The 16,509-nt window shown below is 42.6% G+C and overlaps 1 protein-coding gene across 1 annotated transcript in view; it reads left to right on the top strand.

Annotated features, from left to right (window-relative positions):
- The first annotated feature begins 12,319 nt into the window (after positions 1 to 12,319).
- Positions 12,320 to 16,509, top strand: part of VASH2 (vasohibin 2) — a 62,680-nt gene continuing 58,490 nt past the window's right edge. The window contains exons 1-2 of the mRNA XM_067564990.1: positions 12,320 to 12,439; positions 13,200 to 13,648. Coding sequence (XP_067421091.1) covers positions 13,373 to 13,648 — 276 coding nt within the window. The 5' untranslated portion in view covers positions 12,320 to 12,439; positions 13,200 to 13,372. The remainder of the gene's footprint in view (positions 12,440 to 13,199; positions 13,649 to 16,509) is intronic.

The following is a 16,509-nucleotide window of genomic DNA, read 5'->3' as shown; positions in this document are numbered from 1 at the left end:
TGAAGACAACTAAAGACAAAATGGATGTGGTGCAGCTGCTTTTTATGTCCTTTGGCCTTTGCCATGCTGCTCGTGGAAATTTACAGGAATAAGATGGAGTTCAGGTTCACATGAGTGACTGGCGACTTATCGGGTATATTTTTTCTCCCCCTGGCCCATTGTACCTGTGAGTTTTCCCATCCTCCTCTCTGGGGTGTTGCCCAGAAACACAGTACAAATTGAAATATAGATACAAACATATTCATAACTTTCATTACAGATGTAACACATGAACATAAACATCATTATCTTACTTAGCACATTACAGCCTTTTTAACATTACCTGACAAAGCATATTTTATATGAATTATGATTTTGACATATTGATGTTAAATAATATAACAAATGCCCCCCATCCAGCCAGCGTGACACCCCCAATGTGAGATTTGTGTAGAAAGAAATAATCAGAGCTCCTGAATACACCTCAAGGGCCCCCCTAATCCAGCCAGCGTCACACCCCCCACACAAAATTGTGGCATTAACATGCCATTTGCTGCCATCCCATTGTTTGCTCTGCTGGTGTGTTCTCTCCTTCCCCAGCCTGTGTCTGTCTTGTCTATTTAGACAATATCATCTCAGTGTTTCCTTATACTCCCCCGTCTGCCCGTCCGTGTCCCTCTTGTCTTGTCTTGTCTTATCCTTGGATTGCAAGCTCCTTGGGGCAGGGCCCGTCTTTTAATTCTGTGTTTGTACAGTGACTTGTACAGTGGGGTCCTGCTTCATGACTGGGGCTCATAGGTGCTACAGTGATCCAAATAACCATAATAATATTGGAGGAGGTCAGGGGGTATTGTAGGGAGTCCTTGACAGAGGGAGATGGGAGGGTGGCCCATTGGACGCTTGTGGGATGGAATGAAGGGAGGTAAGGAGCTGTGCACAGTGAGCTACACAAGTTAGGAAGTGTGTGACTCTCTAGTCACTAGTGCATACAACATCCAAGTCAGCAGGAGGATGAAAGAGGTTTTGTGGAAAAACAGAAACACCAGCATCTTTTCTTAACTGAAAATGTCTAGTTACTGGAGGATGAGGAAGGAATTCAGTGTATGAGACCCATACAGATGCTCATAAAGCCACCTTCCCCACCAAGTATTAACAGGGTTTCCTTAGGAATGTTAGGAGCATGGAAAAGGTGGAATGTTCCTTAGTCATGCAACTGCAGTTCATTTGACTCATCCACCAGGTGAACATCTACGTGCAAAACCTAGGCAGAGGGAGCCCTCCACTGTTCATTTCATGCACCTGCATCCAGCAGTCAAAGGACTGTTTGCAAGCCACTGCAAAGCAAACAGGAATAATGTCAATAAATGTTCCCACTGCTGCCCTGGTCTTCACTTATGCAAAGTAGGGTGGGGCACTATGGCTTTGATACATGATAGGACTGAATTTATTAGCATAAATATTCAAATTCATGAACAGATTCTAACTGGAAATTATAATATATTATATATTACATTAATCTATATATAATATATTTCTCATATCCTGGGACCAACATGGCTACAATATTGCAAACAATAGTATGATATACTGACAGTTCATAGGGTCCTCTTGGGTTTATATGATATCCTTAGAATATGATGCTTCTTGGACAAGGTACAAATGTTACCATCATGCTCCTACTGTGCTGCTACAGGTAGGATTGTTACTGTCAAATCTAAACCTTCAGATGGCTTAGTAATTATGCTGAAGGCTCTTATTTAGATCACACTTAAATTGGTTGGGAATTCAAATAATGAAGGTAAAAATCACTTATCTGATTTTATGATCAAATTAGCTGCTTTGGCCAAGAAAACAATATAATGAAATCTCTGCTGACTAACAACCAGCCACCCTCCCATTCCCTAATTTTACCAAAGGCCAATCAAAAGCTTGACCAAACAGTGAGGTCAACACAGCTAACAAGTTCTGTTAACAAAGCCGTTTCTGTTGAAAATCAAATTGGTCAATCAATAGTGCTATGTGGTACCCCATATCCTCCATGCTTTGCTAGAGTAAAAAGCCTTAGGAAACTGTTGGAGTCAGGGAGAACAACAAGAGACATGGTGCAGAAATATATTAGGGAGGAATAAAGAAATACATTCGAAAGATACTTTAACACAGAATCAAAAGTCAGTTTAAAATGATTACAGCAGCACAACAGCTCTGAAGGTGTGCATTTATATATTCAGTTGCTGTGACTGTTCATGCATAGCAGGGATCTCTACATCTAGCTGGCCATTTGCACTTTCAGAAATGTGAATTGCATGTACAATCATAGTAAATGCCATGCAAAGTGAGTGCCTGAGCTTCTGAAAATCAGACCTGTTTCCCGTTACTCAGCAAGGTAGGTGCAACCATAAGGGCACGTCCTGTTGATTTTTCTGACTTTTCTTCGTTTTCTGCTCAGGGGGAACTGCAGGACTCATTTGTTCTCAATGCTGGTCCCACAACAGCCCCAATTTTGAAAATTTGAATCACTGTTCTACCTATGTACTTATACGATACCATAGTGTCCGAGCCCCTCAGAGATGTTAATGTAAGTATCCTCACAACAGGCAGGGCAGGATTAGTATGGCCATTTTATGGATGGGGAAGTGAGGCACGGAACAGTTAAATGGTTTGCCTCAGGTCATACAAGCAGCCTGTGACAGAACGAGGAACTGGCCCTTCCTTTCCTGAATCTTGTTCTAATGCCTTAATCACAAGACCACCCAGTTGGTCATGCCTTAGCTGTACACACATACATGAATATATGGTGCTTTTATAGTGCCAGGGGCATCTGCTGTGGTTGCTGGGATGTTTGCTGACATGTGGGTGCCCTTCCTAAATTCTTGCTGCTTATGTTGCCCTGGAGCCCTTTAATGGAATTTACACTGCACGTTAGGGAAAATGGGAGCAGGTGGTTTGCATGCATGGATCATCTGAGGGATGAAAGTGTTGCACAGTGAAATGAACAGCTGTGTTTGGAGCAAAGAACCTGGGAGGAAGGTAAATGTGTATAGTTTGCTTTAGAATTTGTATGTCAAGATGGGAAAGTGCCCTGTGAACACTGATGGAAGAATCACCGCTGCTGTCACTGATTTAAAAACAAACCACAAATCATTATGCTAGTGAGATGCTCGCTCCAGGCCGGCAGCGCCCAGCAATCCCAAGACTGTCAGCCCCAGAGTGATCTGTTAGCTTTGCTCTTCATCTGGGCCTGCTGCTTATTCCCCACTGAAAATCGTAATTCCATTTGCAAAATCACAATCATTTCCGTGTATGCAGCATAGCTGTAGCCATGTGGGTCTCGCTAGGATATTACCTCATATCCTAGCGAGACTTGTCTCATCTTGTCTCTCTAATCATTTCCATGGCAGCCTATTGTGATGTTAGGAAGAATTATACTGATTTTGCTAGAGGCAAGAGGGGGGTTGCCAAGAGGGAGGTGGTCAAAGCTCAAGATTTGGAGAGACCTGACAGTCCACTGACTTTCCAAGTGACCTTGAGCAAGTCATTTAACCTTTCTGTGCCTCTATTTCTTGATCTGTAAAATGGTGATGATGATGATACTACTGATTTTTTTACTAGGGTGTTGTGAGGTTGGGCTTTGAGATTCATTCGCCAAGGGAAGTATAGTAAACACAAAGGGGATATTTAGGGTTCTGGACACACGTAACCAGTAGTTTGTGCAGCCCAAGATTCCCACACGAATGCTACCTAAAACCTGGCCTGGATTATGCAGTCGTGGAATGGAGTTTTGACTCCCCTACAAGAATTGGCCACACCACAGGACTGCAAAGTATTATCATTTACTGTATTCGAGGGAGGAGTAAACACAAGTGAGCAAAATGAACTGGACAGAAGCAAAATCCTGTTCTCATGTCAATGTCCACAGTAAACATCCAGGGTCAATGGAAGAGAAACATGGAAAGCGTGTGATAAATCCTCCATTGCTACCAACATTTTCCACAAGGTTTTGGAATCCCAGGGAATTTTAGCTGGGCACAGGTATCACTTTAAACGATGAGCAGTCATGCTCTCTTGTCTTTCCTTTATCATTTTCTCTGGTTATAGCTATGTTGCCTGGGGCTGTGATCCTGTAGCTTTGCCATGGCTAAGGAGTATTGGATTCAGGCAACACATATAAAGGGGGTGTTCAGGGAAGCCCAATAAATGGTGTTGGCAATTTAGTAGGTGGCACTGCTTCCTTCTGAGTCAGTACAGGGCAAATGTGAGCTGAGGGACTGATGTGCTGAGACTGATGATGTCTTTCCTATAATGTAGAGTGTAAAAGCAAGGGCCTGACCAGTTGTGCTCATTACAAATTTTGGTCTAGAGTCTCAGTTGAACTAGGACGCTCCTTGGCACTCCTGTTGGGGGGCAGAGGTGGTGTTGTGGCAACTTTCTGCCCTCTCTCCCAAGCCTGAGGGTTAGCTGGGGACCACCAGAGAAACTGTGTTTGAAAAGCCACAGAGCTGCTGGAACTGATTGGAATAGGCTCTGAGGGACTGTTCTGTTGGCCCTGGATCTTTAGAGCGCAGTGCATGTAGGGTGATGGTGCTATAAAGTTGCACACAGAGACTTTATGCCATCAGTTGATTCTTCTGTAACAGGGGAATTCCCGGCTGGCTCTTTAGGGCAGTTTTAAATCCCCTTTGTGCTTCTGGATTGATGCCAAGGGGACTTAGCCTGGGCTATGGATCTGCCCACCTGTGGCATTTCTAGCATCAGCCTCCTCTAAATTCCTTCACCTTGCTAGAACAAGAGCCTTCTCTTCTGCAGCTTCTACTATCTGGTACAGCCTCCCTGTATCATCTGGAACACATACCTTTCCTCCCAGGCCTTCTTTCTCCAATTTTAATGAGCTAAGTGTGAATTTTGTGAATACTCTCGTTAATTGCTAGTCTATGTTTAGGGTTAATCACTATCCAATGGAGCCAGTTTCCCTTTGTGCATCCCATTAATAATTTTGAATAATGACTGAACTCTGGTGAGCGTAGTGGGATACAGTTCCTATGAAAGAGGCTATACAAGTTGGTGTGAATTATCCTCTTACCTCCTTCCTAAATACTTAGGACTTGTCTACACTTGAAATGCTACAGTGGCACTGTAGACACTGTCAATGTAGACACTACCTATGCCAAGAGAGGATTGCTCCCATCAGTATAGGTAATCTACCTCCATGAGATGTGGTAGCTAGCTCAATGACCTAGCTCCATTGACTTAGCGCTATCTACACTGGGGGTTAGGTCGGCTTAACTACGCTGCTCAGGGGTGTGGATTTTTCACACCCCTGACTGATATAGTTAAACCAACTTAATCTTCTAGTGCAACTTAATCTTCTAGTGCAGACCAGACCTCAGAATCCCTACCAGTTGGTTTACATTAGCTGTTCAAACAGCATTTGTCTGGCCTCCTTTGCTGTTAAACAGAATGAGGAGATTCAGTAATGCCATTATACCCTGGAGTTAATGCAGGAGATTATTAATGGGATGCACAAAGGGAAACTGGCTCCATTGGATAGTGATTAGCCTTAAACATACACTAGCAATTAACGAGAGTATTCACAAAAATGATTACGGAACTGGAGGGATTGATCTATGGGGAAAGATTAAAAGAACTGTGTGTATATCTAACACACACACACACACACACAGAGAGAGAGAGAGAGAGAGAGAGAGAGAGAGAGAGATTTGCTATGTGATGAAAGGGAGGCCTGAAGACTCTATGCAAGCATATGAAGAGTGTAGACACTGGAGAGAGCAGATCTGTTTAGCTTATTATTTATTTGCATTGTGGCAGCACCTAACTGCTCCAATCAGGATCACCATTGGGTTAGGGCTGTGATAGGGAGGCATGATTCCTGCCCAATGGGACAAGTTGATAAAACTATGACTAGCAGGATGGAAATAAGCAAAGGAAAACTGAGGTTGAATATCAGGAAACATTTCCTAATGGTGATATCTGTTTGATGAGGAATAATCTCATAAGAGAAGTTATGGAAGCTCCATTACTTGGGTAATCTAATATGGAGCTGGACAAGACACTGGGGAATATAAAATAAAGAACAATCCTGCATTGGATCCAGTAAGTCTTTTTCTTCTCTCAGTTGCATGATTCTATAATTCGGCAAGTAGAGGAGGGCGAGGAACTGAAAATGTTGATCTTTGGTTTCAATGCATATGAGCTGAAGCTAAAAGAACAAGTTAACTGATTTTGAGAATGGGGAAATGGGCATATTCAGCATTGTCTTCAGCTTGGGACCTTAGGTAACGTCAGAGGTACTGTGTCTATGTGTGTGCATGCGGAATATAGGGCACCTCCAACTGCTTTAAGGTAAACAGGGAACTATGTCATGTCTATGTATGGTACAGCTTAAAGTACTGTTAATTAAGGGCTGTGCTCCCACTCACAGCCTTAACAAATTGCTCATTTGCACTTCATGTGGCAGCAAAACACTCAGTCTGAAGCCCAGCACTGTAATTACCCTCTCTCTCTAATCTAGAGTCCAACACCCACAGTTTCTAACACTAGATGACAAAATACTTTTAAATCCACTGAGCAGCAGACAGTGGGAAGATACAATATCATCTTCATCATCCACATGAGCCATCTGTGGGTAGTGGGACAGCTGAGGAGGGAATCTAAGGTCTAAGAAGAGATCAAAACCTCTCTTCTCTGCGATCTTCCGCGTATGCACAATGTGCCCAGCCATTTAATGGTGTCATCATCTGCCAAGTGGAAAGCTGGTAGCCTGCTGTTGAAATAAATCAGAGGGCACTCGACATGATATGCAACATAGTCTGAAGTTGACCTGAGCTGCATCGTGGGTCATTAGAAAAAAAACCCATTTAAAGAGAGTGGCCACACAGTTGCTCTGTCCTGTTCGAAACTGGTTCAGAGAGGATGTGATGGGACTTTCATAAACCCCAGATTATGTTATTGCCAATTAGATAGAAGGGAAAGCAGACAGAGTTGTGTTGCCTCACTTTTCAAGTTTGAACCTTATCATCTTAACCAAAGCATTTTAAGATTAAAATCAGTGATTAATGGGAACATTTCATCTCAGTCAGACAGAGCCCTAAGGCCCAACATTCTCAGTTATCTTTGAAACTGGAGATGGGTCTCGAGGGGGAAAGTGAGGGTTCAGATCTGGAATTTCTCAAAGCACCATGCTACTTCTCAAAGTTTGGGGTTTTCACATCTGGGATTTTGGTTCAGCCCATTGAGTCAGTAGAAACATTCAGATCTGGATATGCAAAAACTTCCCCAAATTGGGAGGACCTTCATGCCATTTTTGGTTCTGGCTTTATTCTGACTACTGGATCAAAATTCTAGACTCGTGAACTCACCCATGGGGCAGCAGGTTTATTAGTAAGGCTGTATATTATACTGTCCACCCAAGGTACTCCATATAGACAATCTCTGGGGTCAGAGCAATTGTGACAGTGGGAAGTGGGCTGGCTGTGCCAATTGGTTTTGGTGGTTTCACTTGCAGAACACTTGACACACTCCCAGCTGTAACTGTGGGGAGAATAGAACATCTTCAATGTGGTGACGTTTATGTAGTGACATTTAGGCACCACATTGATAGGTACCTTAGAAATAGCTGCAAGAGAGATTAGATTACCTCTCCCTGTCATGTCATGTCATGACATTGACATATGGCTTGATCTACTATGCTGCGTGTTAATATAATCTTCACTGAAGTCAATAGGAATTCTCTTTGCATGATGATTCTATGCCATATCTTTTCCTCGAAGGGCAAAGGTCGAAACACTATGTGCAGGCTAACCATTTCACTTCTTATTATTTACTATTGATGTTACGGTAGACCCTAGAACCCCCAGTCATGGACTAGGACCCCACTGTGCTAGGCATTGTACAAACCCAGAACAAAATAACGGTCTGTGTCCCAAAGACAATCTAAGTACCTGGACTGAACATGGATTTTTCCTTCATTCAATATGGCAGCCAAATTGTTATTTAATTTCCAACCTATGTTGCACAGCTCGGTGAATTTACTGTGTTGGTGGGGACATTCCATTGGTTTGGAGGAATCCTACCCCTCTATTAGTATGGAGGCATTAGATTTTGACAAAGTGGTACTCCCAACAAGCAGAATGCATCTCACTGCAGACAAGCATGAAGTGATAACTGGCTTCTTCAGGATATTATGAAAATAATCTTGCATTGTTTTTTCATTTTTTTAACCTCATGAGTATTTTGACTATAATAGGATTGGCACTGCTCCAGTAGATTCTAGGTGCTCCCAAGTCCATCTTTATTGACCACAGTAGCCTCTGGTGGTAGGATTAGATCCAAGAAACTCTCTAGTTTTGTAAGTCAGGTTCAACTGCACAAGAAACAAATCCAACTTGAACTGCCCCTCCTTTGTTTTTGTATATTTACAAAATCTGAGTAGTTAAAATACATCAGCAGCCATATTATAGATGAAAAGGCTCTCATCTCTAGTTTTGCTTTATTTGCCCTTGTGACTATGATACATGGCAACATTTAAGAATCTTTACTCAGTAGTGTCTTCATTATCTCTATAGGTAAATGGCAATGGAGAAAAATTGAGTTTGTGACTTTTACCCACTGTATATGTTGTATAAGAAAGGCCAGACAGATTTATTTTGCTTCTTCTTTACCTTGGAAATATCAGGTTCTGACCTTCCTGTATTTTCTGGAGGACTTCTTAGAGGTCTGGAGATATAATGGAATTATGACATTGCTGGAACAAGAGACTGAAACCCGTCTAGTGAAGAAGAGAAGGGATTTTTATTCAGATTGCTGAAAACTCTGTGTTTTGTTTAACATATATTTAACTGAAAAAACGCGTGGGAGAAAAACACTCTCTGCAAAATAAATTTCAACATCTCTTTTCCTTCACAGTTGAAGACTGACTAAGCTCCCCCTTCGCTTCTCTAATCCTCAGGGGAGTCTGTCAGCTAAATCACAGAATAATAATTTAAAAGAAAATAAAGGTGTAACCTGCCTCTTCTTTCCCTAGTCCTGCCCCCCAAAATTACTCAAACCATATAATAAAAAAGCAAAAGAAAGCAGAAACACAATTATTTTCCCTTTCTGGTCAATTATAATTTCTAACAGAATTGTCCATCCCAAGATATGTAGAACATTTCTTTCTTAGAAAGTAAGGTACTCCTCAATAGGCCTGTCTATACTAGAGTTTTCAGCTATTTTAACTTGAGTTAATTGGTTGCTAATTAACTCAAATTAATAAATTTAACTGTAAATGTTAATCTAGATACAACACATACATTTGTTCCTAGTTTACCCTAAGAACAAACAGTTGTGGAGTGTCTAGATTAGCATTTACAACTGTGTTATATTAATTTGAAAATCCTATTATTTATAGAGACTTTCAGAACTGCAGTATACATTATACACAACAAAGTGCACAATCCTAATGATTATTTTTCACTTTGCAGGTACCCTTTAAGAGACGGCATGTTGTTGCATGTCTGTTCAATTCATGGCACCCTACAGCTGCAAAAGGCAGGAAAGTCTGGGAAATGGAAAGAAAAAATGGACAGGCAGAAATCCAGGGCTGGAAGTTCAGCTGTGACAAATTTCAGGATGAAGGTGGAGGGGAAAGCAATTCTAAAGCCTTGTCTAACACAAAACTTGAACCCTTAAACTAAAAAAAGGTTAAAATCAATTTAGTCAAACCAGTATTAACCCCTTTGTGGATGAGTGGCCTAAAGGCTGCTCTAAATTGTGTCTGCTGAGGACCAAATCAAGCATTGAGGATTCTAACTCTGCACCTGGCCCACTCTGCTTCTTATGTAGCTTCTACCTAAAGGAGGGAGGCGAGTGGGCTGCATAGAACCAGCTACACCAGTTTTACACCACCTCTAGATTCTACTTTATAGCTACTTTGTGCTACTTGAATAGAGCAATGAGGCTGAATTAGGGAATAAGTATTTAGTCCCATGTCTCTTAGCAAGGTTGTAAAAATGCTGAAATTAGCAGAGCCTTGTCTGCATTAGGGCTTTCAGTGGTGCAGCTGAATTTCTGGGATTCCCTGGTATAAACATAGCCTAGGGCTCCCAAAGTTGTCATTCAAAAAAAAAAATTTTTTTTCTAGAAGATAGGCAAGGTAAGAAGTTGCCTTTTGAGTAGCCCCAGATAGGCTTGGCTGTTAACACCTTCCTGAGAAAAGACAGAGGAATTCACACCTTTGCTTTAGCTGGAGAAAATTTTCTGCAAAACTGGCCCTAGGTTAAGAGGGCAGAAAACATCATTTTATAAAGTAAAGGCTGATTGTGAGAGAATAGGCTAAAAAACACTACATTTTGCAAAACACAGCGAAACTTGTGTAAATCCCCCAGAACTGCAGAATCTATAATATTGTGTTGTCCCTTCCACTGATCTACAATAATGAAAAACAAGACAGGTTTTGTTAAGAATACGGCAACATTAAATGTGAACGTTACTTTTGTTGTTGAGACAAGGTGGGTGAGGTAATACTTTAACTGGACCAACTTCTGCTGATGAAAGAAACAAGCTTTTGAGCTGCACAGAGCTCTTCCTGAGGTCTTGTTGTTGGGCTGTTAATATAAAAAGGGACCCTGTCAGATCTACGAGGACAAAATTTAGAGTTTGAAACCCCACAATTTATCCAAAGCTTATCAGTACAATGGGCGCTATAGTTTTTTCCTTTTAAAATGTCAATGGAAACAATGTATTTGAAATGACAAATATTTTCCTGCAGTGTTTGCAACCCAACAGCTTTGTGTTAATTCATGAGGACTTGAAAGTGATGTAGAGGCCTTGCCTAATCAGGGAAGTTGCACCATTTTAACTTGAACCAGTTTTTAAGCTGATTTAGTTAAACTGCATGGACACTCTGATTTCATTTTGAGAGGTTTATTTTGCTTTACTTAATCCTAATTTGTTTTAAATAAATTGAAATAAACCTAAACCAAAATAAATCCTCACAGGGGTTTGTACCAGTTTAACCAAATTAGTTTAAAATCACATCTTTAGTTAAATTAGTGTGACTTTCTCATGTAGACAAGGCCTGACTATAAACAAAAGTGAAACTGGTAAAATCTCTTTTCATTGTCAATTTTACTTCAATTCAAAATGAATAAAGTGTAAAAAAGAAAAAGAGCTTTATTTTATAAAATAGATTATTGATAACTCAGTATTAATACTCTGAACTGTTATTGGTAACACAAGTAAACCCTTTTTTAAACCTGCCATTCTCCCTTTGTCATAATTTTCTTTGCATTTAATGACTATGTTCAAGCCCTAATGAAAAGTTGAAGTGTCATAGTTTGAATGTGACTTTTAAATAGTTGAATATACATACACAGCCTATCATGCTGACTATTTCTGTCTCCTTGTACTCCCCCATTTGTCTGTATCCATCTGTTATTTCTTTTCTTACACTTAGGGTATGTCTATGCTACAAAGTGTGTGTGTGTGTGTGTTCTTTCTTTTCTTCCACACTACTGGTTGATGTAGCTATGTCGACCTAACTTTTACATGTAGACCAGGCCTTAGATTGTGAACTCATTGGGACATGGACTCTCTTTTTGTTTTGTTTGTACAGCCCCTGGCACAATGGGGTCCTGGTCCACAACTAGGGCTCCTAAATGCTAAGGTAATATAAATACAGTAATAACAGCATAAATTCATTCTTCACCATAAGAGTGAGATGCTTTAAATGCTGTTTTAAAATTAATCCCAAATAAGTGTTTTTCTGCAAAAATGAGACTGGGGCAGTTCTCTTGCATGCAACAGTGAGTTCTGAAACTACACAGAATAATCTGGATATTACACCCATTATAGCTTTAGCCGGTGGTCCTGTAATTAGAGCTGTAGAGATGCAATGTCAGCCCATGTGGATCTGATTACAGGATTGAGATTTTACCCTGTCAACTCTATGGGACTGGGATCATAGCTGTGGACAGCCGGTGGGTGCTAAAGAAATAAGCTCCCCTCATTTAGATAAAGAGTACAGTGTATTTAAATAAATGTTCCGCCACAGAATACTGCTGGGGCTAGAGAATTTATCTTCATCTAGGTACAAATGTGCAACAACCTACGTAACACTCTGATTTATGCTTTAAACGCATTGAACCACTGGGAGCTGCAAATATTCGCAGCATCTCGTCCCCCGCTCTAAGAGGTCCAAGTGATCAGATTTGCCCTGCCCCCGACAAGATCACAGCCAACCAGAACGCTGCAAAACTTCCGGGCGTGGCTTTCCGGCCCTTGGGACCGCCCCTCTTTGTTGCGGCAGCCAATAGGGACGCTCAGAACGTCGGCGGCTGCCGGGTAACATGGTTACGTGTCAAAGAGTAACACTTGATAATGGAACATGGAATAAAGCGAAAGAGGCAGGAGCAGCTGCCGCCGCCGCCCGGGGAGTCCATGGTGCAATGAATCCTGCTGCGACCAGGTGAGGGGGTAGGCTCGGGAGAGGGGATGCATGGCAGGGGTGGGGTGTCTGTAAAGAATGGCTGGCAGCTGCAGCAGGGGAAGCACCCACCCACTCCCACCCTAGTCCTCTGCTGCTGGGGATCGCTTGCGAACGGACCCTTCCCGAGCTGAGCCTAATAACAGCAACACTGTTAGTGCTGCAGTCCGGCTCTCTAATGCTGCTGGTGGCTGACACAAAATCCCCAGGCTCCGAGGAGGGGAGGGGAGGGGGAGTGCGGAGTGCAGGGTCTCTGGGCTTTAGTTCGAGGGGGATTAGGTTACACTTACATTTTGGACTCCAGCATTGTGCCAAATTGAACTGGGTGATGCAGACGGGAATCTAGCCAGAGTGCTATCGTCTTTTAATGTGGCAGCCAGTGGCTTTGGAGAGAGATCTAGCCAGGTCCAGGTCACTGTCTGTCAGCCCCTGGTGGGGAGCTGAGTCAGGGGTAACATGGAGAGGGACTAGGCAGATTGCTAATGTCCGCCTTGTGTGATGCCCTCAGGAGTTTTACAGAGAGGTGTCTCTCCAGATCGCTATTGTCCTTTTGTCTGTCAGCCTTGATACAGAGGGGGATCTAGCCATGTTGTTATCCTCTTGTGTGCCAGCCTTGGGTGATGCAGAGAGGGCCCTAGAGGTGCTATGGTAAGCTGAATGCTGTGCATAAACTCTGCTCCTCCTCTTCTTCTGCTAACATGGTTTCTCTTTCCCTCTCTCTCTCACTCTCTGCTGGTTTTAGATTCAGCCCACAAGAGAACAAACCCAGCAGCACTCAGGCTGGCTAATGTTAGCTAATGACCACTCCTTGCCTGATTGCTGTGGCAGCAAGTGAGATGGATAAGGCTTCATTGTTGTGACATTGAACTGTATACATACTCCCTACTTGGACTGCTCTCACAATTCAAACCCATCATGACGGGCTCTACTTCCAATGCCCATCACTGCCCGCATCCCAAAGGAGCCAAAGGGGGCCGGTCAAGGAGTACTCATGCACGGCCAGTCAGCACAGCCAACAACGGGGGCTCGGAAGAGGAAGACAAAGATGGAGGGGTGCTTTTCCTTGTCAATAAAAGTGGCTTCCCTATCGACGGGCAGACCTGGGAGAGGATGTGGGTGCATGTGGCAAAGGTGCATCCTGCAGGCAGAGAAATGGTGGAGACAATAAGGAATGCTGCATACTTGGCTAAAGTAAGTGACCCTAGACCTTGGCAGAACCCTGAAACCTCAGGAAACTTAGTCCAGCAGTTGCTTTCCTCTGTCTCATGAAGCGAGTGTGTATGTTCTAGCTTGAGTGCAAATAACAGCTCTGCTGTTAAGGTTGCCTAAGTTTTTCATTCTAAGCACCTGTTTTGTGTCACTAATAACTTCTTGAAAACATCATCTATGGATTTCTAGGCTTAGTCTCTGCCAATATATGTGTATGTTTGCAACTATTTATTGACAGCTTTAATGCTTCAATGGCAATGCAAGTAAAGCTTTGTTTTCACTGCCACACAGATTTCTTTTTAACAGTGAGATAACTAATATGCAATGGTTATCTCACTGTAAAATCCTAGTAGAGATAAGGCACCATATTTTATTATTTATATTGCTTCAGCACCTAGGTCAAGAAAGATCTTGAAAGTGAAAACAAGTAGCTTATATTTGATTCCATAGACGAGGAGCCAGTGGAAGGAGGCCAACAGATGGGTGATGTGGTGAAAGTGACAGGCTAGGAAAATGATCTTTGCAGCAGCACTCTGAATGGATATGAGTGGGAGAAGACTGTATTTGTCAAAGCCGGAGAAAAGGATGCTACAGTGATCAAGATATGAAATAATGAGAGCTTATATGAGAGTTTTGCTGTGTGAAAGGATAAGAAAGGCCACATCTTGCTGATGGTCTGCCGCAAGAATCTGCAAGATTTAGACATGGACCTCTGTTTAGGTTCTCCCATCCAGGCTGAATTTCACAGTGGAGTTTACCACAAGGTAGCGAGTAGGCAAGGTTGGTGCTATACCCTCCACCCGTGGCTGACCTCACTTAGTTTACCTTGCAGTAAAATTAAAATGCCTCATCTCTACTAGGGTTTTAGCTAGTGCACATTAGTTAATCCACAGTAAAGACACACTTATTTTTTTACGGTATAGACAAAACCTACATTGAAAATTAGCAGGTTACCAACCCGCACTGAGAAGTGCCTTTGAGTGTTCCAGTGAACATTGGTTTTGATTTGGCAGTTACGAGAGCATGAGAAGCGCCCTTCACAGATGGGCAGCACACTTGAAACACCACTGACATCTTAAAAGCAATGTTCAGATGGAACATCTGCTGCACTGTGCACAAATGTACAGCTCTGCTGCGCTGCTCAGTGAATATGTCCATCCTGAAAGGTGCAGATTGAATGAGGAAGCGCTCTTAAGGAGTCCTGCCTTAGCCAAAGCAATCTTAAACCAGCCTTGACTTCACAACCTTGGTATGGCCTTTCCTGGCCTTTGAATCTTTTATTTTGGTTCTGTTTAGATTGTTAAAGCTCTTCAGGACAGGGGTTGCCTACACACTCTGTGCAGTGACTAATACAATGGGGCCCCATTCCTGGTTGGTGCACAAGCACTATAGTAATAAACACAATTAATAATTGCACACCTTTGGCAATCTCTTCATAAAAAGGGTGAAATCTTGGCCCCATTGATTTCAATAGCAGAATTCCTATGGACTTTGTCTAGGGGCCAGGATTTCACCTAGAATGTGTGTATATGAGACTTTGGGGAAATTTAGATCTGAGACTGGGCTTCACATCTGGAGCCCATCTCTTTCCCTCTTCCCTCCCTCCTCCATATCTGTACTGATTTCTGAATGCAAGACTGAAAACCCTAGGTGAGGAATAGATACTTTGCATGTAGCTTTTGCATGAACATGTGAGTTTAATGAAAGACTCCCCTGGGGGTAGGCGGGCATAAGGCACGTAAGCCATGGCATACGCTTTAGCATTTCCTGCTGGCAACATTTCCTACTGAGACTAGCAGGTTTGTTTGGCTGTTCATCACACTCTGCTCATCTCTCTGCTGCTGCATTAGTAATCATGTTGTGTTCAATGATCTGACTACCCTCCGAGATTATGGATTTTGATTCTCTTCTCACACACACTAGTGTAGATCAGGAGTAAACACTGCTGGGAAAGGAGATTGGGGTGGGCAGGGAGACCGGTTTGTTAAATGTGCTGTGTGTACGAACTTCAGGTGGCAAGTTATCTCTGTTCTTTACCTAGGTTAGTAACTAGGAGCCCTGTGCTCTTCTCTGCTCTGTGACGCAGAAGAGGGCAAACACATGGAAGGGGGAAGAGACAAGGCCCAGATGGATAAAGGGAGTTAGGCACCGCAATGCCTATCCTTTAGGCACCTAGAAAATCACTAGAACAGCAGTGGGCTGCACAAAGTCTGAGTTCAGTGCCTAGGCTCCCTATAACATGAATGGAGAGAGAGAGGCACCTAACAATGGGAACCATAAAAACCAACGTGCTAAGTCGGAAGATGCCTAAGATAGCCAGTGGGAGATGCCAGGAAGGTTTAGCGTCCTCTATTTGGATTCTGAATCACTTTAATTCCCAGGGATGGGCAATGAGTTTTCATCCCTTTCTGGAAAGTTGCATTTGATTGCACAAATCATCTTAGCATTAGACCCAGAACTTCTTAGTGTAGAGCAGTAAGCAGCTTCTGAATTGCTCTGTTAGGCTGCCTTTATTAAGACAAATGTAAATTACAGAACCACAAAGCTGCTCTTCTCTACCTCACCACGTGGGATTCTGGGGAAATGATTGATTGAGCTCCCAGTTTGGAAATGCCAGCATTCTCAGGATTATCCCTACCTATCCCTGTCTTCAATTTATTATCAGTGCCTAGTAAATTGTACAGGTCCTTTGACTAGTACTTTCCTATAGTGCCAGCTAGCCTAGGCTCTCAAAGTGCCTTGTGAACACTAATGAATGAAGCCTACCAATGATCTCCCTGATGGCTCCACTCTGCTGAGTAATAATGGGAGTACTTAAAACGGGGGAGCAGAGTGAGGCCCTG

Source organism: Emydura macquarii, unplaced genomic scaffold (assembly GCF_026122565.2).
Source record: "Emydura macquarii macquarii isolate MOO-44397 ecotype Brisbane River unplaced genomic scaffold, CSIRO-AGI_Emac_v2 contig_2676, whole genome shotgun sequence".
NCBI classification, from domain to species: domain Eukaryota; kingdom Metazoa; phylum Chordata; order Testudines; family Chelidae; genus Emydura; species Emydura macquarii.
Note: the sequence above shows the minus strand (reverse complement) of the source record. Positions and strands in the feature narration are given on the sequence as shown.